Source organism: Gigantopelta aegis, chromosome 6 (assembly GCF_016097555.1).
Source record: "Gigantopelta aegis isolate Gae_Host chromosome 6, Gae_host_genome, whole genome shotgun sequence".
Taxonomy (NCBI): Eukaryota; Metazoa; Mollusca; class Gastropoda; order Neomphalida; family Peltospiridae; genus Gigantopelta; species Gigantopelta aegis.
The window spans coordinates 12,130,517-12,154,465 of NC_054704.1; the positions used below are offsets into that span (position 1 = coordinate 12,130,517).

Genomic DNA, 23,949 nt, shown 5'->3' on the forward strand with positions numbered 1-23,949 from the left:
ATCAAACATCTGGAATGTTTGACCAAGGTTCGGTCTTGGAATGAATAAGGTGTTTTTATGACCACCTAAAATTAAAATTAAAAATTAAAACGAGGAATTAAAAAAAAATACTAAGCTGACGGCAATCTATACAAACAATAATCACATCCACTAGAGAAATAAACATAAACAAAAGTTAAAGGCATACTTATCACTATTTAATGGGAGTGGGTCAACTCGCCCCAAAATCAACTCTCCCCACACTGTTTAGTCTCGAATCTGATATCTTTACCATTTTAAAAATTAATATACCAACATTTTAAGCTAATGTGCATTAAATATTGTTAAATATACACATCAGTTGGGAGTCCAAAAGCCTTGCCTGATCATTCCTTTAAGGAAATACAGGTAAGGGACAAACTCACAAACGTTGTTAAATTAGGCTTTACAGTTCATTGTAATAGTTTATTATTTTTCCGATATTAAGATCTCCCCAATATAAAACCATTTAATAAGCGGTGGTAATAGCCAAGTTTCACTGTAAAATAATAAATAAAATGACACCCAAAGTTCTAGACGTCAATTTTTTATTTTGTCACAGTTATTTACAGACAGTAAAGTTTGGGGCGAGTTGTCCAAACACTTGGGCGAGTTGACCACCATTCCTATTTAATACTCGCACATGCACAGGCAATGGTTGCTGTTATTGACATCGTTGGCAGTGACGACTGGGTGTTTGGTATAGTAGACTCGGTATATTCCTTAAGAAATGAAAACGTTCCAGCACAATGTAACTTCGGAAAACCTCAGGCTCATAAACAAAATCTTTCTGCGAAACATAGCGTAGTGGAATATGACGAGTTGTAGCTAAATGGAAAGTGAAGACAGACATGGCTGAGGTGTTCTGATTGAACCTATGAATACATTTACGTTGCCGAGGTTTTCCGCAAATACATAATCAAAACTGGCCGAGGTATTCCGATTGGTTTTAGACTGTTCGATATAGTGGGGAAGTGGTCGCTATTATGTCCTATATGTGTTTGGTTGCGCAGATATTAATAGGAAACCAGTTGAAAACAATAAATAAAAAATAACTTTCAGATCTCTTACAAACATTAATTATTTTAATTTTTATACATAATACAATATGTGGAAATTATAGGTCACCAAGCGGGCAACATGTGATACGGTTTTGACTTGCCCGACACTATTTTGACTCACCATGGGCGACCATTATGTGCACACCCTGTTGCTATAAAACTTATTAAAAGCAATGCATCTTGCCCATGCCATAACAGGGCACAATATTTCACGCAAACCACCGTTCTGTTCATGTGTCAGTTACGCAAAGTTAAATTTACGCGAACAGCAATCTGATAACTCTTTTTCATGATACAAATTTTAATGCAATTGATGGAACATCTTAAGTAATTTGAATGACGTAATACATGATCATGACCGTATCTCTGCACAAAGCAGAGTCGAATGGGTATTTGGCAAAACAGTGGATGATTCCCTGGATCTCTATCTAGGAGAACAGCCACTTCTGATGAAATCATTTGCTGGGAATTTCACCCTTCTTGTATCACCACAAAGTTTATTCTGTCCCTCTTGCATTGCCACAGAGAGGACTGCCACTCACAGACTAAAGCATGCACTTTTTATATCAATTTTTACTTCATTCATTTTGAAGTTAAACGTCAATTCATCAGTTTTCTTTGATGCAGACTGTTATTATTCAACAAAAAACCCACTATAGTTTTAATTTTACCTGTGCAGTTAATTCCAATGCGATAATTGGAGGGCTAGTTGAATTTGAGAAGGGTCAGTAAGATTTTTCTTCAACTGGCCCTGCTGGCGACCTTGGTTTTCATGTTAATTTTTAACCCTGTATTATTATTATTATTACTGTATTCACTTGTTCTGTTTATGACTATCCTCCTTGAATCCTATACACCTCACTGGCGTAGAATGGGGGGTGGGGGTCGGGGGTGTACCTATATATGTGTATAAGTGCCCCCCTCCACACACACACACACACTTTTTGTCACCTTCCTATGCCTGTGCACCTACATGTATTATGATAAGAAACCCAAACTACTGACAGGACTAAGTGAAACTACTGGTACAAAGCAACTGATGTACAAACAGGTCTGTATATTGTAATAGTTTAGTTAACAACTTGTGTTGAAGGGCAAGTTGTTATAACAATTTAGTTGTCTGACACCCAAAACAGCTTGTCCTGGAAAGCAGACATGCTTTTACCCTGGAGACTAATGGATTAATTTTTGACAAAAAACATGTTGAGTGGGTATACGTTTATCATTTTTACTCAAATATATTCACTTAAATGTTTTATAAATACATAAAATAAAGTTCATATTTGAATTGGTAAGTATTATTTTTGTAGGTTTTTATAATATTTTAGATTGGTTAATGTTGATTAATATTAGGCAAAAAATAGAAAAAGTCGAGTTTACTGGCATTTGTGGCCAGCTGTCCATTATTTATGTCTATTATTCCTGAAAACTGTGGTTTTCTGACCATAATTAAAAAAAAAAACAAGCTACGATTCATATCCCAATATTTGGTGATTTTCGTTGTTGGTAAAACGATCAAATTAGTTGTCACAATCAGCTATCGATCCCTAAAAATGACAGCGACGTTCTGCCATTATTGTCAAGCGAAAATACTTGCTGTCAATAATTTTTTGCACTCAGAATTCCAAGGTATTTTCCATTGAAAAACAAACAAAAAAGCTAGCATGCTGTCAAATAAACTGTTTCCTGTTTTAAAAAAACCCATTTCCAGTAAGTGTCGTGTGCAAAACGGTGGGAAATGTGAATTGGGGAATGCACTGTATACAGTGTACAGTATGTCAATTGGCGAGATATCTCGCTTGCAGTAGTCAAAAGGTTAACATAGATCTCTGGTTACTTGTAATCATCAAAGAAATATTTGATAAATTTCTGTATTTCATAGTTTTGAAAACCTGCATTTGTACAAGTATTTCTTAAAACTGACTATATTAAGCTGCTGCAACTTAATAATAATACTAAGGACACAGGAACTGATGGTTTGGTATCTTTATGCATTTTTTTTCTTAACAGATTAATCTCCGGTTGATTCTGGTGAGTGGCAAAACTGAGGAATATCTCTTTTCGCCATGTGATTCTGCGGCAGACATAACCGAATATGTGTACAACCACTGGCCTGAAGGTATAGTATATATTTATATCTAGATCTATACTTATTACATGGAATGTAGATACTTTTTTTCTTTTTCTTAAAATTGCAAGAATGATAAGTTTTACTCTAACATTGCTTATGCTTGCCCAGGCATTGAAATAAGTCGAGAATGGTTGTTCAGGTTACCTGGAGGTTACCACATGTAAGAAAAGTTAAGAACAGTGAAAATGAAATGGGTTCCATCAACTTATTTTTGCGCAAATGTTCTAATTCACTTTGCGTATAACATGAAATTTGATTGACAAATCAAATCCATTTGTAACAAGCATTAACATGTCAGAAATAAAGAGTCCAACATTGAATCTTTTTCTAAAGCAAAATGTGTGCACCTCTAAATTTTATAATGTTAATGTGGTTTATAAATAAACGTTTGTGTAATGCTGACAGGAATTCCAAAATAAGTAATGGCAACTATGCCGAATGATGAATCTTCGTTATCGAGCACCTGTTGTCGTGATGAGTATTCGGAAATAAGTGAAATTGGTGGGAATGGTTGGTATTTTGTTTAATAAAACAATTTAAAAAAAAAAAAAAATTACGAGCAACAGTTGTATTACACGTAAAAACTTTTTTTTTTATCTGCTTGCGCTATAATTATTTTATATGGCAGATGACTTGAAAGACGATTGTAGAAGGGTATAATCTAGACAATGTTTTAAGTGTCCCTTTTTGGTGAATTAGTGTTCCAGTTTTATTTATTTTCATCATATACTTGTACCTGTCAAAGTTCTAAAGCATTAAAAACTATACAAAAACAATTGTTTTATTTATTTTAACATTAAATCAATATATGTACATAACTTTCTCCATGTCTCTTTCATTGGTATTCCTAATATTTAGTACAGGTGATGACATCAATAAGGTTAAGGGGAAAAGGAAATAAAAACTACATATAATGTTGCTTTTAAATACCTGTATGATATATTGTGCAAAGTGGTTAAACCCAGGTCTTGACCTTAGTTTTTTCTGGTTATAAAATCTAGTAGCCCTCAGTAATAATTGGTTGTTGCCAATTTAATATTAAATAGCAGATAAGTAGATTTTTAAATGTAAAAATTCTAATTTTTTCTATCACCTGATTATAATGTTTGGGTAGAGTTGAACCCTAATAAAAAAACAAGAGTGATATCCAGAAATATTTAAAACTACAACATTAATATGTGACAGAATGAAGTGTCTTTTATGTGGCATTATATACAAATGATTTATTTTATTCTTGCCAAAATATGTATGGAACAAAAATTAAAATCCCTACCTACTTAGCCACATTTGAAACTACTGATCGGAAATGGACAAAACAAATATTTTAAAGGATGGTCTCAAAGGAGGGGTAAATATGGTATACATTTTTATTTAAAAAAAAATCTTACCACCACCACCAAAAACCTGCTTATTCTGCCTACAGTAACCTTTTTGGTATGTTCAGTCCTTGGCTTTTTAAAAACCATGGTGAGTGAAAAATTGCACACCTCAAAATGCTTAGGCAAATGAAAAATCGCATGCATCAAAATGCTACGGCGAGTGAAAACCAAGCATTATTAATTTATGAAGTAATTGGTACATGTAAATGTAGTGTAGTCTGCCTTCTTTTCCCTTTCAGGAATGGAGTTATTAAAAACATTCAAGAGCAGTGTTATAGAAATATAATTATAGCATACATGTACACCGAGGCAGACAATTTGATTTTTTAATTACAGTATATACTATTCAGATAATTTTAAGGCACATAATACCGACCTCGGTGGTGTTGTGGTTAAGTCATCAGACATAAGGCTGGTAGGTACAGGGTTCGCAGCCAAGTACCGGCTCCCACCCAGAGCAAGTTCTAATGACTTAATGGGTACATTCATGTGGCATTTTTAATTCAGTCTCCCTCCCTCAACATTTTGTAACACACCATTTGTTTTTGACCTACCACTACCAGTTACAAACGACTGACATAATATTAAGTCAGCGTTATGTTATTCCAAACGTGGGATGCCATAATAAAGATAATCTTTAAAAAAACCCCATCATTTTAGACACCATCATATATATGCCACAAAGTACTGCACATCAAATCATGTTCTAGTCACATGGTCTGTGACTTTCTAACAAATGTATTGAAATAAACAATATATAAGTATTATAACAAATGTATTGAAATAAACATTATATAACAAATGTATTGAAATAAACAATATATAACAAATGTATTGAAATAAACATATCTATAACAAATGTACATTCATTAACCTGTGGTTGAAATACAAATATTTAAATGAATTTTTTTTTAAAGATAAAAAAATGAAAAATAATACACAAAAAAAGAGGACTTTTTTGTAAACGAGACCTAGGCCTATTCCTACATACCTATTATCATTTTATTTCCTTCTGTTTATTATTCCTTCTACTTTTGAATTGTCTTTGTCTAAATTGCATTTCGTTTTGAAAGAGTAGAAAGTTAGACTCTTGCCATTTTCGGGACCTCACTTAAGCTTTGTAGGTGAACAGTTATGAACTAATCGAGACAATAATTGTACCGACTTCGCTGATTTGTAAAAAATAATTTGACAATTTGTATAGGCAGGACGCAATACTGCGAGTAAAACACTTGCCTATGCGAGTGAAATTCTGTTTCCAAAACACTCGCCTCTTGGCAAGTAGATTATTTTGTTAGAATCAACCTGTCCCAGTAATTTTAGTTTTCAGTATCATGTCAGACGACACATATATTGACGATTATAACTATTTTGCGCTGTGTTTGTGAATCTTGCCGCATAGCCGAAGTCTGTCGAAGTATTCCGACTTCACATTTGGAGCTCTTCGGCCGATTTGACAATCGTGGTGTTCGAATACTTTATTAACCACAATCGGAAAGCCTCATGACACATCAGGGTTTTCTGATTGTAAATGAGCTCTCACAAAGCCTTAGACCAATCATTCATAGGCAGTTTGTTTGCATGGTGAGAACATGTTAAATAAGTAAAAAGCACTCGAGTATTTTTTCCCCTTTTATTGTATTGTTAATAGCGATAGCATACCATCAAATTTAAAAAAATTAAAATTCATCCTAGTTCTGTTAAAAGTAGCCGTCGGTACACTTATTGGAATTGTATAACCCAATTAAAAAACGGTTTACAAAGGAAAGTAGAACAAAAGTACTGGTATTAAGAATGAATGATTTGGACTTAATTTGGAGACTGATTTTTTACTGGTAATGTCGACTGGAAAAAAGAACTTTAACCGCATATTTCGAGAGTAATTCTGTTAGCCTGTACATAAACACGTTTGAGATGATGATTCTGGTGGTCAAACAGACACGAAACTTCCCCCCCACCCCCACCCCCCAATTTAAAAAAAAAAATCCAATAACGACATGACCTTAGATTTAGAATTTGTAATATATGATAGAAATGCAAAACATGTGTGTGTGTGTGTGTATATATATATATATATATATATATTCAAAGACTATGAAAATGCACCACTTAGAAAATGTTTCATAATTTCATGTCAAGGAAATTAAAATCGCTGAATATTTGATAGCCTAGCAAATTTAAAAATGCAAAAAGTTGTAAAATTGTTTGAATGGAATTTTATTAATGTGTTGATGAATTCATTACTCGATCAAATTAAAATGTAAGATCAGATTACAAAGATGTCTCTAAATGTCAGTATCGTGTGTGTCCTCCATGTGCGGCTACGCAAAGCGTATATCGTCTTCTCATAGAGGTGACAAGGTTTTGGAAGAATGTCTGTGGAATTCTGTTCCATTCTCACACCAAAGCATCCTCTAACTGTTGCACAATCTGTAACTGCTGCCCCCTGGACAATTGCCTCCCAATTTCATCCCACACATGTTCATTGGGTGATATTGCAGACCATTGCAAAAACTGCATGCATACATGTGCAGTGTGCAGACGAGCATTGTCTTGCTGCAAATCTGTCATTCTGGATGGCCACGAAAATGGGGGATAACTATCGACTGCAGAATGTTATCTCTGTAATTCACAGCAGTAATGCATTCTTTCCAAATGTACAGTGGAGTCCGGTGATGGTAGCTGAAACCTCCCCAAACAATTATGCTGCCCCCCACCCCCATCTGTTGGATTCCAAAACACAGCAATCTGCAAAACATTCCGCGCATTGACGACCATCAGCTTGATAGAGATGGAACTTGCTTTGATCTGTGAAAAGGACTTGCCTCCACTGCAATCTACGCCAGTTGTGATGTTGCTGTGCCCACTGCATTCGCTGCTGATGATGCCTTTGAATCAAAATTGGTCCAACATAAGGTCATCTTGCACATAGTCCAGCGGCTAGTAATTGACGTCATACCATGATGGGAGCTATTGGTCCTGAGCTACCAATGACTTCTGCAGCTGTTCGTGTTGATGTTCGGAAACGGTTGCATAAATGAAGCAGCTGTATATGATGGTCTTGGGCTGGTGTTGTAACGCATTGTGCACCTGGTCTTGGTCGATCCTGGGTAACTCCAGTCAGTCTATGCCTTACATCTAATAGTGTAATTGTCCTATGGTGACAATTAAATCATCTGGCTATCTCTCTGGCAGAAATTCCTGCTGCTAAAAGACCTATTGCTTGGTTGCATTGATTTTTAGAAAGTCTAAGCATTGTGGATTTGTTACAGTGAAAGTTAGTTAAAATAATGGCATATGATTCTTGATTGTGTTATTATGTAACGGAGAATGTTGCACAAGAATCTCGGATTGCCACATGAACTTGACTTTCAAGTGAAAAATACGCGTTTTGTCATCTGGCACAATTGTCACTTGCATTTGCATTAAAAACAATCCCGAAACAAACAAAGGTGACCATTATGAACCCATTCCTAAAAACGTTTTATTCCAAACCACCATAAACAATACGCCAGTTTCTCTGCAATCGAAGATATATCCTCAGACAGTCGTATCGCATTTTGCTGAAAACTGAATTTGAAATTGTGTTTGTCTACGTGTGAACAGTGTCTGAGTGGTGTTCACACAATGGTTTTTAATATGGCGTTTATCGTGTTTTGCAATAAAACTCTTCATATATATATCTATGTATCTAGCCAGTTGGTGAGTAAATATCAGAGGTCCTAGAATACAGTGGCCCGATGTCTGAGGCCAGTGGTTTTTGGATTCAGGCCAGTAAAAGTTACTGTGTGCGATCCCGATGGCAAGTGGTTAAAAAAAACATATACATATATATATATATATATATATAATTTATTTTTTTCAAAGCTACGATCCTATGAAAAAAAACCCACATCTAAAAGTCACTTCTTTTGATTTGCTGCCACATGCAATATTTCACTAACAAATAGTTGGCCACCAGTAATCCTTGACCCATCCACAATATCAATGTACCTACCGATGTGAAATTTAAACATCTAAAAAACATTGTATCCCCGCCATTTTCTTTTTTACACAGGAACCCAAAGATTTGTTACTCTTATACTAATATTAGTACAATGCAAGCGTAATATGCAAAAGGGTAATCAGTCTTTTATTAGTTTAAAGGTTGCAAGCCACCATTTACGTTTGCAAAAATTAAAAAGCTTTGCGCCCTGATATATAGTTTTGAAGAAATTATCCACAATTGAATTATGCTTTAGTTTAAACTTCAGCTGGTGTCAAATAGTCTTGATCATACCAGGCGTTAGTTATAAGTAGGCATCAAAATGACGGGCCATGTTGTTGATTGTCATAAATGACTACGAATAGATAACCCATGACCCAACTGAAAATTCCATGACTTTCCAGGATTGCCATGACCTGTATGGACCCTGTATATCTGGCCACTGAATTGCATCAAATTATTTTTATTAATTTGCTGTGTTAAAAAAAACCCTACCACTGGTAAATATGTTCGTTTATTTCACTAAATCATATTGCGCAATCGCCACCTGTGGGTCAGACTAGGGGAGCAATTAACAGTTACAGCTACTCCTGGCAGCGGAGAGTGCACACATGAAAGGTGGAATGTCAGACACCGATGAATTAAACGTCTTGCTCATTGTGGAATGACTGGACATGCCAAAATATTTAGTAGCCCGGTGGACTACTGGGTTTAGACATCTGGTGCGCACTTGTGCAATTGCAAGTAATTTCGGCAATCTGTGTTTAAACAGTGTCCACTAGATAAATGTACTTCCGGAATTCGTTTCTTATACCAATGTTCGCGTGCACCTATACAATTTCAGAACGTCCGCGTTAAAAGTAGTAGTAATAACAGGAATTCAATTCTAACTTTCATAAAGTTGTGGTAACCTATAGGTTACCAGGCTATATTTTGTGGTAACTTGTAAATGGTTACCAGAAACAATGCTTATTTCGATGCCTGTTAATGTGTACAACAAACTGCTATAACGAACTGATGTTCCTGGTCTCTTGCAGTTTGTTATAAGAATACTTTACTGTATTTCATTTATTACACACCACATTAATGAACAAAAATTGCACAGAACGACTTCCAAAATAACTAAACAAGACATGAAAATGCAGAGATTAAAGACCGGGAAAATTATGTCGCTTACAAATGATGTCATTTAGCAAAATGGCGTCATGTTATGGTCACTTCATTTAGCTTCCTAGGAAGCAGAAACAATGTATGTGAGATTCTGTATTTATTCCATACCTTCTTTTATTTTTTACAAAAACGTTTTTTAATTTCATAAATCTATTGATCAATCCTCCTTTCATGGATTTATTTAACATTATGAATCATACTGTGTGGCAAGCTTGTGTAATGTTTCAAATACAATTTGACGTAATTTGTAAATCATACATGACATCAGTAACAAAAAGGCGCTGATGCCAGTAAAAATAAAAAGGGAATTCCCCATTTACAAATTCCAGTCCAGATCGCACATATGTGTCATACAAGTGTATTTCCTGCAGGAAATACGCGAGTGGAATACAGAAATCAGAAAACCACATATATGTACAGGGCTAGCTCTGGGTGAGCAAATTTTTTTGCCAAATTGTTTATTAAATTTCAAAAATAGTAAAAATCAAGAGTTATTTTCTAAAACGTGTCAGTTATTACATCAAATTATTTCGCCAAATTAAAATAAAATTTGCCAATTGCTTTCAAAATTCGCAAGAGTGCCAGAGCTAGCCCTGGAGCTAGTTTTGTATTTATTAGATACCCTAAATTGGAATTTTGTTTCTAAATAATAGTTTAAAAAGTGTAACACTGCTAGCTAATGACAGGTATTTCTCAATTTACACAACTAGGTCAGCTGTGTTACTACGCGGACTGACGAACCACTAATTATTACACATAGGAATATAGTTCTATTTAAACAATAAACAAAAATAAGAAAGAATGATTGAAGGGTTACCTATAATATTAATGATATTATTTGAAATGCCTTTTAAAGACAATGTAATAGCTAAAATTCAAGAACAATGTAACATTTAATTTGCTCGTAATACGTTACAAAACCTTCAGCACGCCAGTTTAATCAACAACAAAGAAAAATGTCAAGAATTGTACACTCAATGTCTGTCGTCATTGGTGTGTTTTCTTTTATTGATGTTCATGGAATTACTTGTTGCTGAAAAGTTGAAGTTTATATTAAATGTGCCTCCATAAATCATTGATCCACTGAATAATCCGGTTGTCAGTTCAACTAAGTTTTCTACATGAGGAAACAGTGCATGCTACGTCATTGTTGCTAAAGTCGAAGACATGTCACTTTTCGCACCCTTGTTTTGGCTTCATATACAATAAATATAGCATATCTTACCGTAATTTCACTTGAAATCCATATTTTAATAGCAATTTTGAATTGGAATTTTTCCAATACGACGTGGCGTCATTGGAATACTGATGTCATTTAAATTCAAAATTAGCTATATTATTTCAATGCTTCGCCACATAAAAATAAAAACTAGTCTACTAACCTTGACCCCTGTCAAATTTCTTTTACAAGCAGACAATGCTGTTTGCAGATCAGTATTTAAAAAGAAAAAAATCATAATTCTGGGCAAAATATTAATTTTAAGTTTTAAAAGATGAAACAAATAAAAAGTACCTTTTGTCAAATATATTATGTAATTAAATTACCATTGGATATGTTTTATTTGTTGTGTACGAAGCCAAAACAAGGGTCCAAAAAGTGACTGTCGTTGACCTTAATCGTGCATTAAAAGCTCCCGTCTCTAGTTTTGGTATCACGCTCATGAAATTGTAAATATTCATCACCGTTTTTGTCTGTTTTCAGTTCAAATGTTCCACAAAATAGCATTTTAAGCATGCATAACAGTTAACTGCTTTAACCTTTAGACTACTGGATTAATTTTTAACAAAAACCACGTTGAGTGGGTACAAGTTTATAATTTTTACTCACATATATTCACTTAAATGTTTTATAAAGACATGAAATAAAGTTCATATATTAATCGGTAAGTATTATTTTCGTGTCTTTTTTTGTAATTTTTATTATTTTAGATCGGTTAATGGTGATTAAAATTAAGCAAAAAATCGAAAAAGTTGCGATTACTTACGGGTATTTGTGGCCAGCTGTCCAGTATTTATGTCCATTATTCCCGATAACAGTGTTTTTCTGACCAGAATTATTTTTTAAAACCTGAACTAAGATTCATTTTGCAATATTTGGTAATTTTCGTTGTTGGTAAAACGATCAAATTTATTATCAAATTAGCTGTCACAATCAGCTATCAATCCCTGAAAATGACCGCGACGTGCCGCCATTGTCGTCAAGTGAAAATACTTGCCGAAACCCACTTTTTGAACTCAAAATTTCAAGGTATTTTCAATTGAAAAAATCAAAACAAAAGCCACCATTTTGAAAAAAAATCTTTTTTCTTTAATTATATTTCCGTTTCCGGTGAGTGTCGTGTGCAAAACGGCGGGAAATATGAATTGGGGAATGCACTGTATACAGTGTACAGTATATCGACTGACGTGACGTCGGGCGAGATATCTCGCCTGCAGTAGTCAGAAGGTTAATAGGCAATTCAAACCAAGCACCAACTATAAATAGTAGCGTTGAATACGGCATAGTTCCGGCAGTTGAGTTGAATACGGAAAAGGGCCATTCCGTGGTATTTGGTCCATGGGTGTGAAAATTTCTAAATGATCTGTTAAACTAAATTTTTATTATAGCTTAAAGTTAACACCCTTAAGCACATACAAATATACTTTTATTGCCAATTTACTTATGTTTAATGGGTTTTAATGACAGTTTTATTTGAAAAAATAATTTTTGTAAGCCAGGACGTGACATTTGTTTTTTGGTAATATTTCATTACTGTTATGTCAAATTTAAAAATTATGTATCAGGACATCATATCTAAAATATACTGCATATGAAAATACTACTTTCCCTTCTTTCATATCATAATTAATATTTTAAATTTTATTTCAAAATATATAATGTCACGTCCTGGCTGATTTGACATACAAAAGTTAGTTTTATTTAAAAACTATTTTTCAAAAATAAAAATCCTTTTTAATTCTCCTTCTTAATGTTCCAAGTATAAATAAAAGGTATAATGATGACTGGTTGTATTAAATGATTAAAATAACCACCTCAAACTTTGAGCCAGGACGTGACATTGAGCCAGGACGTGACATTCAAGATGGCAAGTTAAACTGAGTAAAGATTAAAAATGTATTAAATCTCTCTATATAGAGAAACTGGCAAAACTGACTAGATAATTCACATGTACCTAAAAGAAATTACTTTTATTTTCAATATTTTTGCTCTCACCATCAAGAATCGAAAACAAAGAAACTGGACGTTTGGGGGAGCATGTTCAAATATTTAACATGGATTTATGTAGATACAAAAATACTGTTATCAACTAATTCTATGCTTCTATGTTTTAACCAAATAAGGAATTATTGATAATCCACCAATTTAAAGAATATTGTATTTATACCAAATGTTCCATTCTGTGAATCCAAACTGGTGTACACACACAATAAATATTGTGTCAAAGAATTGTTCAAATACAATGTGCTGCTAGAATCTTAAGTTTATTTCTTGGCAGATACAGGTATCCAAACATGAATTGGAATATATAAACTAACATTTCTCCAGTGAAGGATGTAACTGATAAAGATATATGTGGAAGATAAAACTTGGGTTGGGGGAATTCAAATCAGTTGTGTCGTTGAAATCCTTGCTATTGTCATCCATCAACAGTTTATATTAATATACATTGTTGATAGTTTGGCCTATCAGATAATGATGAACAGAAAGAAGAAACTGTCCAAAGACTATAATTTCTGTACTGACTAGGGTTCATATTTTGAATTCTAATTAAATCAGATGATCATAAAAATACCAACAAAAGACAAAATATAATAATATATTAATTCTAAAATATATGGTAAATTGCAAACAAAAATTCTACAGAATTAAATGTCTTAAACTTATTCACTGTCATTGATAGTGCATCTGAAGATATCTATCTCAATGCATGTTAAAAATAAACTTCGAAAAATTAAATTAAAATTTTAAAATATTAAAGTTGAAAAAAAAATGTTGACGTGCACCGAGGTGGACATTCATAGAAACTATAAATGAAGCTTTACTGATGCAGGACATGTGATTTATGAGGAATGTAGCTACATTTGTACAATCAATGTTGAGCTAAATGCAAATGTTGATTCCGCAGCCAATGAAAATGTTATATCTATACTTCATCTTTTTAGTTGGTAGATGTATTGTAATGTAAAGGTAAGACAAAAATCACCAGACTTAGCAACATCAGGATAAACAATGCTGTTGACAGCATGGTCACTGGTTATAAAAGTATATTATAGGAATATTGTATGATAAACTTTTTTTTATGCACAATGACAGTTCAATTAATCAGGATTTTATGCACATATTTTGATGATAAAAACAACTTAAACAAGTAAATATCATTGATTTCATAAATTAACAGTGTTTCATTAGTAGTATTTGATATACATATCATTTATTAGTTGTATAAGTGAACTGGACAAAAAGTCATGTCCTGGCTCGTCACGTCCTGGCACCTACTGAAATTTTTAAAAGTAAATGTTACATCATAAAGAATATATTTTTAGTAAATTGCTATATGGCATTTAAAAATAGATTGGATATTGTGTTAAACAGTGTATTTCAATAAGCAAACATTCTATCAGGAGAGCAGAGTTTTGGAATTTACTGCAGTGTTAAAAAGTGACGTCCATTTTCGTCATGTCCTGGCACATTTTACTTTTCACTTTATACGTCTTTTTTTTTTGGACAAAAACTAAATTTGGCCCGACATGCTTATATTACTATATGTAATGAGTCTATAAATGATAAAACTGCATTTCCATTTAAAAAGGAATTTTAGTGAAGGAGATCAAAAGAGTCAGATTGTCACGTCCTGGCTTAAAAAATTACCATGGAATGGCCCAAAAGTGTATTTCTATAGTAAGATTTAATGGGTATGTAATAAAAATTTATCACATGGTTTGAAAATGTCTTTATCCCTATAGTAAGATTGAATATTCAGGTATGTCATAAATACATATACATGTATATCATCTTCTGTTAATAACTGGAAGAAGCCACTTGCACATGTAAATGTTTTAGTTTGCATAACCGTACATTAACACAGCACACATTCATTATCTTATATATAATAATTAGAATGTAGTGAGGTTCACTTTTAGTTACTTGTTAGTAATGTAACCTGGTATAAACAATATACATGTATGTAAGTTAAGTAACGCCTCTGCATGGTATCAGCACACTGTGTTCGACAAGACAATAGCACCTCATTACCAGTGACACATCGTAGACTGGTGTCGACAGGTTTAAAAAACCAAAATACACGGCCAGTTAGTGAAGACATCTTAATGAGGAAAGGGATATCGGATTGTTGTATCAGGGATGAAGGTTTTCTAGATTTATTGGGAATTCCGAGTTTTTAATTTTCTGTACAGTATTTGTGGGTTTTCGATGGTTTGTTGAAGAAAAAAAATCTCTATTTCAAACCTTAAGATATGGTTTCAGCTGATCCTTACATTCTGAATGAAGCCTGTCCTTTTTTTTTTTTTTTTTTTTTTTTTTGAACCATTGTGCAGGTATACGGCAAATCTCAGTACCTGGCAATTAGTATTAAAATATCTGGGATTTGTTTTCGCAACCCACGTTTGCTACCAGGTGTTAAATGTTAACACTGACAACTCTTAATTGGTACAGCATAAATATACTGTAGTTAGATGCTCTGTGGCTGTCTGTCCATCCGTCTGTCCCACACATAGTTTTCTGGGTGGGGTTTTTTAAGAATGCATTGAGATATTGAGCTGAATTTTTTTTTTTGTATAGCTTTATCATGTACTATTACAGATCAAGTTAGAATTCCATGGAGATTTACCCATTTGTGACAGAGTTATGGCCCTTGAACTTAGAAGATATTGACCTGAAATTTTGTGAATAGCTTTATAATGTACTGTTACAGATCAAGTTTGACTTTCATGGTGATTTACCCACTTTTCACAAAGGTATGCCTTAAATTTAGAAGATAAGAAAAAAAATTGGGTTCAGTAGGGGACATGTATTGCTTTGCCTTTATCAGTACTCTCATAATGCGTAATAATACTAGTAAGTAATGTCAATGTCTGCTTTTTGTATATAGTATTCTGTAATGTGTTGTTTTCAGATTGGTCAGAAGATCAACTCCCATCGACAAATATATTGCGGCTCATTTACCAGGGTCGTTTTTTACATGGAAACGTAACTTTAGCAGGTACGCTTTTTGTTGGATTTTAATTAATATGCTTGTACCAAAAACAACCATGTGCACCCGAGTGAGTTAACATTAGTTACATTATAAAAATAAAATGGTTATTGTTTGGCCTACATTGTGTGTGTGTGTGTGTGTGTGTGTGTGTGTTTGTTTGTTTGTTTGTTTGTTTGTTTATTTTATTGTTGGGGGTGGGGTGTTTCTCAAGAATAATTTAATGTATTTTGTTGTAACTGGTGTGCTTGCTTTTTGCGGTTGATTGGAAATTCTAGATTACCAAAATACAGTGATTTTGATCAGTCATTATACATTTGTTGAACATGGTTAATTTATGATTGTGCTTTCAAATTTTCCTAAACCAAATTGCACCTTTAATTTGTGATTAACTGATCATCAGTCAGAAGTACATACCTGTGATCGATTATAAAATGTCATTCCATTACCAGACTGCTGTCTACCTTGGACATTTTAGCATGAATTTGTGCAATACCAGATACATCGGTGCTTATATGCCTAATGAATTTGTTTACAGCTCTGCAGTTACCCACCGGAAAGACAACTGTGATGCATCTTGTAGCGAGGGAGAACCTACCGGAGCCCAATAATCAGGGTGAGTAATGCTCCAATCTTCGGGAGGTTTTTCTTTTTCATCCAGTTTTAATGGATTTACATAAATTATAATGTTGATCATTGTTTCTCTGTATTTTTTATTTTTTTTAAAGTGTCAGTAGGGAGTTCACTCAAAATTTCAAACATATTGAATTTTATTCTAAGATATGCCATTCAATTCAGTTCTTCAAAAGAAACAAAATGCACTTTGAATTGGTATGTCTAATTAAAGATGCTAAATTTGCTAATTACAGTTTATCTATAAAACAAAGATGGCACCAGAATCATGATGTTTTCACTGTTCTTGTACATTTATGTCTCCATCTTCAACAATTTTTATCAGATTGTTTTCAAATTTTCAATGCTACTAAAAAAAGGACTGCTGGAGTTGTTTATTAAAAAAATTTGATTGTCAAATGTAATGACCTTGACCTAATTTGCATATATTTACATACAATTTACAACAAATCATGACTCGTTATTTAGTAACAAGTTATAAAAATAATTCAATCAAATATCACTTACAAGCACAAAAGTGTTTTTTGTTTGTTGTAGCAGCAATGCAATACAGGATGGCAGCCATCTTGGCAGCCATTTTGAATTTTCTCAAATTCAGGTTTTTGTCACTTCCAACTATATGGCTACGCTGTGTATTAAATTACTGTTCATTTTCACTATAGCTGAACCATCTGTGGTAACAGGTCAGTTGTCCAATTTCAAATTATATAGTTCTACACATCATTAGTATTTAATTAGTCCAAGGTAGCTGTCGGCCATTTTGAAATTAAGACATTCGAAATTTTCTCTAATGAAAAATATATATAAAACATATCCGTTAACAAATACTCAATCCAGTTCAACCATGGAATACAAACAAGGAACATGACTGTTATATACACTCAATGTCACATCATGCCATAATTAGCACAAAACTGGTGGCCATTTTTAATTTTAGGAAATTTTTTGTACATTTAAATTTAAAATATCAAATTGCAGTGTTATATAGCAAATGTTCTATATATAATATATGTATGTACATCAGTCTCCCTTCTCTGAATTCAGTGAAAATGTCGACTTTCATAATCCTGATAAATCTTTGATATATTTGTACTGTCAGGAATATTGAATGTTCGTCCACTAGAATCATTTGGTGCTATGTCAAAGCCACTGGACAGTATAAATTTGGCATCCACATCTTTTATGTCATGCAGTGTTGGCCACTTCACAACCCTAATTCCTTTGCGTGTAGACACATTTTGGAGAAATTTGACTGTTGCTTCATTACTGCGAACTGACAACACCTCACCTACAAACCAGTCACTGTCATAAGCTACAGCTACTATTTGGTTCGGTACAAATTGGTGGTTCCTCTGTGGCTCTCGATTGATCTTCTGCTTTTTTCTACTTTGGGAAACGGATTGGTTTTTTTTCCTCTTTTATGCAAATGCTGTGAAGATGCAACTGCATTAAATGAAAGTTCCAAAGCATTTGGTAATGGATGGAGTCTGATGATAGTTTTTAAATTTTCTGCCAGCTGGGTCAGTGAAAGAGGCTGCTTATCTTTCTGGAATTTAGCTAGAGATTTTTGAATAAGAATAACTTTTCGCACCTGGACATGATATTTGATCTGTTCCTTAACTGCTAGTTTGCTTGCATTATCACTCTTTAATGCCTGACATATCTGTATCTCTTTATCAACTTGGTTGTTGGTGTACCATAATCCAGCACGATGAACTTTCTGTTCAATTTCTTGTGCAGATTCTCTCGACTTTTGATCTCTCACTTCCCTTTTCCTCTTTCTTTCTGCCTGAACTTGCTGGCGTTTTTTAATTATTTCTTTCCATTGCTGATGTTCTGTTGCCTCCTTCGTTTTGCTTGCTTACGGGCAATATCGAGATACTTCCTTCTCTTACTTTTGGAAAGAGACAGCAGATACTTGCCAGTCTTGTTTCTGACATAGAGAATAGCTCCTGCTTGTGATGATGTTGCCTTTTGTGGTGCCCGCTTTACAAGTCTGTCACGGTCACCAAAGTTGGCTTCAGATATTTTGTTATGTCTAGGAACTCCAGCAGTTTCCTCCATAACTTGCTGACTAGGTTGGTGGTACTTTCCACCTGGTAGCTGATCTTGTAACTGGCGAGAAAGCAAGGGAATAAATGATAGCAATACTGTTTCTAGGCTGTCTTTGGTTTTGGTTTTCAAAGTCAGTGTCCTGAGGGCTGAACAAATCAGCCCATACACAGTCCTTTGTGATAGAAACACCTGTGAATACGGGCTCACCATGAAGAAGATCTGTTGCATCTTTACTAAGCTTTAAAACACTGTTGTAGAGATGCTCCCAGTGAATGTTCATTTCAAAAATATGTCCCTTTTCTTCCAAGAGTCGCCAAAGTGGACCGGTTATGATTTTTTCAATAATGCCTAAAGCCCGACACATCGCTTTGTTATTAACATTCTGTATGCCACTCGAAATAGCTTGTAATAGTTTATTCTTTTGGCCACAGTAGCCATCATGAAAAAAAGAGCAAATGTCACTCCAGTGGTAATGAACACCAGCACCATTGACGAAAAGGACATTAAAACGATTGCCAATAAATGTTATGAGATGACATTTCTTATTTCGTGCTTCGAGAAAAGCTCTGAATTCACCACCACATCCAGATTTAGCGCATCCACTTTCAGTTAGCGCTTTACAACACTGGTATATCAGATCATGGGTGAAACCCATAACACCTTTTGCTGCTGATGCCATGTTGATAAGAACATGTAGTCCACAGTAAAGCCCGTGGATTTCCGTCAAGTTCTTTTTTTCGTTTTCTGTTAAACTATCCCAGTCAGTTACAAACTTTTGTAATACATCTTCTTTGACTTCTTCAAGACGCTTCTTGAATTTTTTGTTGACAACATGTCTATCTGTCATAGTGTTTTTAATTGATGTTAGCAGCTGTGCATAGACACCAGACTTTTCAGCTTCGGTGGTGCTAACAGCCTCGGCCAATTCATTTAACGTCGTTAAGCTGCCTGCAAGGAAACTTTCGGCATCACCCGTTGTTAGCTCCTGCAAACCCATGGAAAAGCTGTTGCCTTCACCAGTGGAAACCTGGTACCCAGCATACTCACGGAAGCGTCTTTTCGTACCGTCTGTGTGTAAAGTATTTTGATTACTCGAATTCGAATCCAGCATAGCTGCAGCTACTTGTCCTTGTGACACAATCATTGCCTCCGTTTGCAAGAGACTGGTGCAGGTTTTCTTTGGTAGTCTCCCAATTTGTTTCTTACACAGCTTTTCGGCAACAGTACGGATAACTTTTTCACATTTATCTACACTCACACCACTAGCTAACAATTCCCAATACGTTTCTCGCACGTCATCTAAATACTTTTTTTGTCATATGTTTGAACCGTCGAATTCTCCAGAAGTGTTTCAAGTTTGTCCTTCAGTTCAGTGTTTTGTAACTCAAGTTCCGAAACTCTCATTCGGAGGCTTGATGTTGTTTGATTTTCATTATTTTCCAAACTGTTTGCATTTTTCAGTTTCTTCCATGCAACTTTGCACCGTGAAGCACGCTTCTGAGAATTAATTGTTGCTTTTATGCTGGTATGAACTTTTTCTTCAAGTGTGATCTTTATATGTTGCTCACTAATCAGCTGATTATTTAGGCTTTTTATTTCTTTTTCAAAATTCTGCAGCTCTTGTTTCTGTTTATAAATTTTATCTTCTTTTCTTTTTTCGCGCTTGTTAGCATTTCTTGGAGTAAACTTTGCAAGTTGATTTCTTAAAACTGATGTCTTTTTTATTTGGCTGGTTAACTTCCCCTGCATATCTTCCAGTTGTATTCTCTTGCAAGCAACTGCTGCAAGTGCACAATTTCTTTCCTTAATACACTGTTTATGTTGAACAGATGACATCGCCATTTCTTCCAACAACAAACTAATTTCAGCATCTGGTTGTAGATAAATATCTTTTCTTGACATATGGTTTGTGACTTTATGTTCATCAGGCTTGTCTGTGTTACCGTCTGCATTGTCGGAGACTTGAATTGTTTTCGGCACTTGATATGGTTGGTTTTCAAAGTTAGTTATTTTTTCCTGATCAACCAACTTTGCTCTTTTTTCATATATTTTTTTCCACTGGTTGCAAACAGCACCTTCATTTGGAACATCATTCAGTGAAATGGTACAGATTTTACAAAGCCAACTGATGGCAAGTTTCCATGGAAGATTAAACTTCCTATGGAATCGTCTTAACTCAAGAATGAATCCTACAGTGATAGAATCATGTTCTTCAACCTTTCCAGCCAAGAGATCTTGGGCTGAGTATCCTGCAATCTTTGCTTCTTCCCGATATAATGAGGGTATTGCTTGTGCCAAGACTTCAATTTCATTACCACACTTTTTAGCTTTCTCAATTGCTTTTTTCACTGAACAAGTCAAGTTAGAAATTTTAGCTGGTAAAACTACATCAGGACTAATTGATTTTAACACCTTTGGCATAGAAATCTGAATGTTTCTAGCACAGTCTTCTAAAGTTGTCAGTATAGTCAAGTACAGGCCAAAGGTAACAAGACACGAGACATTTTCTACTGTTCCATCAGCAATTCTGTCAAGAAAAGACACATCCTGCCAAAGTAATTCAGCCATTTGATGGATTGAACATTGCCAACTTCAGAGCTGGAAAAAAAGGAAGAAAAAAAAAAAAGGAGTTACCTTTGTGTACAAAATTTTGGCATAGGTTCCCCGGCCTGGGGCAATCTGCCCGGTTAGGGGAGCCATGCTCCTAATAAGATTCTAAACATTTAAAAAAAATTTGGCATAGGCTCCCCGCCCCCGGGCAACCTGCCCGACAAGGCTCCCAAGTAATAAGATTCTAAACATTTTTAAAATTTGAGCATAGGTTCCCCAGCCCCGGGCAACCTGCCCGGTCAGGGGAGCCATGCTCCTAAATATTCAAATTCATCAAATTTATATTAAAAAAACTTATTTTTTATATATATATATATATATATATATATATATATATATATATATATATATATATATACTAATGCACAATAAATATAAAAAAAATTACACTAATATTAAGAATTCGTTTACACATTAAATCAACCTGTGCCTTTTGCTACAGCAATTTACAACCTAACACCCCTACCATAGATGGAATAAATTCGTCCGCCATTTTGAAAAAGGCTAGCGGAACGTTCTATTATTTTGGTGGAGGGATAAATAATTCCATCATTTCAGCTATAAAGTAATTAATTACTCAAATAAGTCTTATATAAAATAAATAACATTAAACAAAATTAGAATTTGCATTTCTCCATCGTAAATAATTACATTGCAGCAGTTAATCGTCTTCTGAAATATGCCGGCAACTTTTGCTATTGCAGACGAAAAATCCGCCATTTTTAAATTGGTTTGCGGCTTGCCGTTTTTACAGATTCAAAACTCTATAAATACTACTTCAGCTCAATATTATTTCGATCTAAAAGTTATTTATATGTGTTTAGAAGACATCAATTTGTATAATACGTACAGTTAGATCAGTGTACTTACATTTTTCTTCAGAAATTTTTCGATTTTCTTTCTTCTTTCGATCGTAGCAAAACATAGAATAATCTGACCTGGTTTTCACTAGTATGACGCGATTCAGACAGGATTCCCCTACATAATGAATGCTGATTGGTTGATATACTTAGATGGGCTGAGGTCCTAATCGCTTGTTGAAGAGAATGGGTACTCGGCCATCCAAAACAATGGAGGATCGCAACTTGATTAATTGATCATTTTAATTGTTTAATATAAATAAAACAGAATATTAATAACACAACACAGTAAGAGAAATAGATTTTAATGACATTTAATAAAGTGTTTTCTTAATTTCCATAATTAATATTAAAGCTCATTTAGAACAATTTTACTTGAAATTAAAGACCCATTATCGGTAAAACAAAGGAATTCGCTGGCCGCCATCTTGGTTTAGCGAACTCCCTAGTGTCAGTTAGATAGAGCAGGGCAATTCCATGGTGTCGGACGTACATTTCATACACTTACACCAAACATTAAATAAATGTACAAAAAGTTCCACAACTTTTTATTGCTATACATTGTAAGAACCAACTAGGGCACTATTATTATATATAAACTTTATTCCATCCTTATGTCGCTTTAGGTGTACATGGTGAAAATATGCATAGTGTCGAACATATGCACACAAACTGCAATTTTTCACCCACACATGGTTATGTCAAATTCTCTGTGAGGTGTGAGGGCATACTAGAAATATTGTGTCCTATTCCTATAGAGTAGATGTTTATCTGTATAGCAGATGTAAAAACTTTGTGTTTTAATCACACACTAAAACAATAGACATAAACATACTTGGTGTCGGACGTACATTTGTTTTTGTGTCGGATGTATTCGTGTGAAATAAAATTTTACAAGTTTTGTAAAACAGTCATAATTAACAAACAAGATGATATTAAAAACAAAAACACAGTTTGTTATTTTTGTTTGAAGAAATGAAAAACAGTTACCAGGTGCATCACAGGAGGGGAGGTTCAGGGGGTGGGGATGAACCCCCTCTTGGCCATGGTTTTTGTCTTTGTTTTGAAAGAATTCTTAAATATAATTAGCCATAAACTCAACTAGTTCAGTGCAAATTAAGGTGAACACCATTCAAAAATGCAAGGTAACACCTATGACTACATGGGGTGGGGTTGGGTTGGGTTGGGTGGGGGGGGGGGGACAAAGTGGCCACCTTGTGACTAGTGTACATGTATAAATGACGAGTAACACAAGAAAAATTGCCACTAGCTACATGTATGACTATGAGATGACAGCACCACAGAAAAATTTCATTATTCTAAAATTAAATGCATATAAGATGGGGGTAACTGTAGCTGTGGCAGCCCTCTGTGACTAGGGACCTGAACAAGGTGCAAGTGATATAATATGATAATAATATTTTTATATTTTTGCATTTATTTGTGATAATTAACTTTATATTTATTGATTCCACACATAATCACTGTAAAATTAACTAGAAAAATTCAAAATAGTAAAATGCTGCCAATGAATGTAAAAGTGGTTTCCTCAAATTTGACGTCACATTTATCATATTAGTTGTGATCCTCTACAAATGTTCCAGTTTGTATATTTCTGGCAGTAAATGCAATTACTGGGCTTGTTATTTTGTTATGGAGATGAACAGTTAGCTGAAAGTATAATTTTTACCTTTTAAAACATAACATAAAACACTTTAGAAATCTACTTGTCCACCAATAGTTTCACATGTCCATATGAGATGTTTGTTTTATTTAAGTGCAACAACAATGTTTTTGGTTGCTCAAAATGAAATAGCATTATACATTGTTACTTG

General features: G+C 34.2%; 1 protein-coding gene across 1 annotated transcript in view; it reads left to right on the forward strand.

Moving 5' to 3' along the window:
• The window catches only part of LOC121375346 (ubiquitin-like protein 3), a 41,000-nt gene that overhangs the window by 5,705 nt on the left and 11,346 nt on the right, over positions 1 to 23,949 (forward strand). The window contains exons 2-4 of the mRNA XM_041502756.1: positions 3,090 to 3,198; positions 15,879 to 15,965; positions 16,495 to 16,572. Of these exons, the coding sequence (XP_041358690.1) occupies positions 3,090 to 3,198; positions 15,879 to 15,965; positions 16,495 to 16,572 (274 nt within the window). The remainder of the gene's footprint in view (positions 1 to 3,089; positions 3,199 to 15,878; positions 15,966 to 16,494; positions 16,573 to 23,949) is intronic.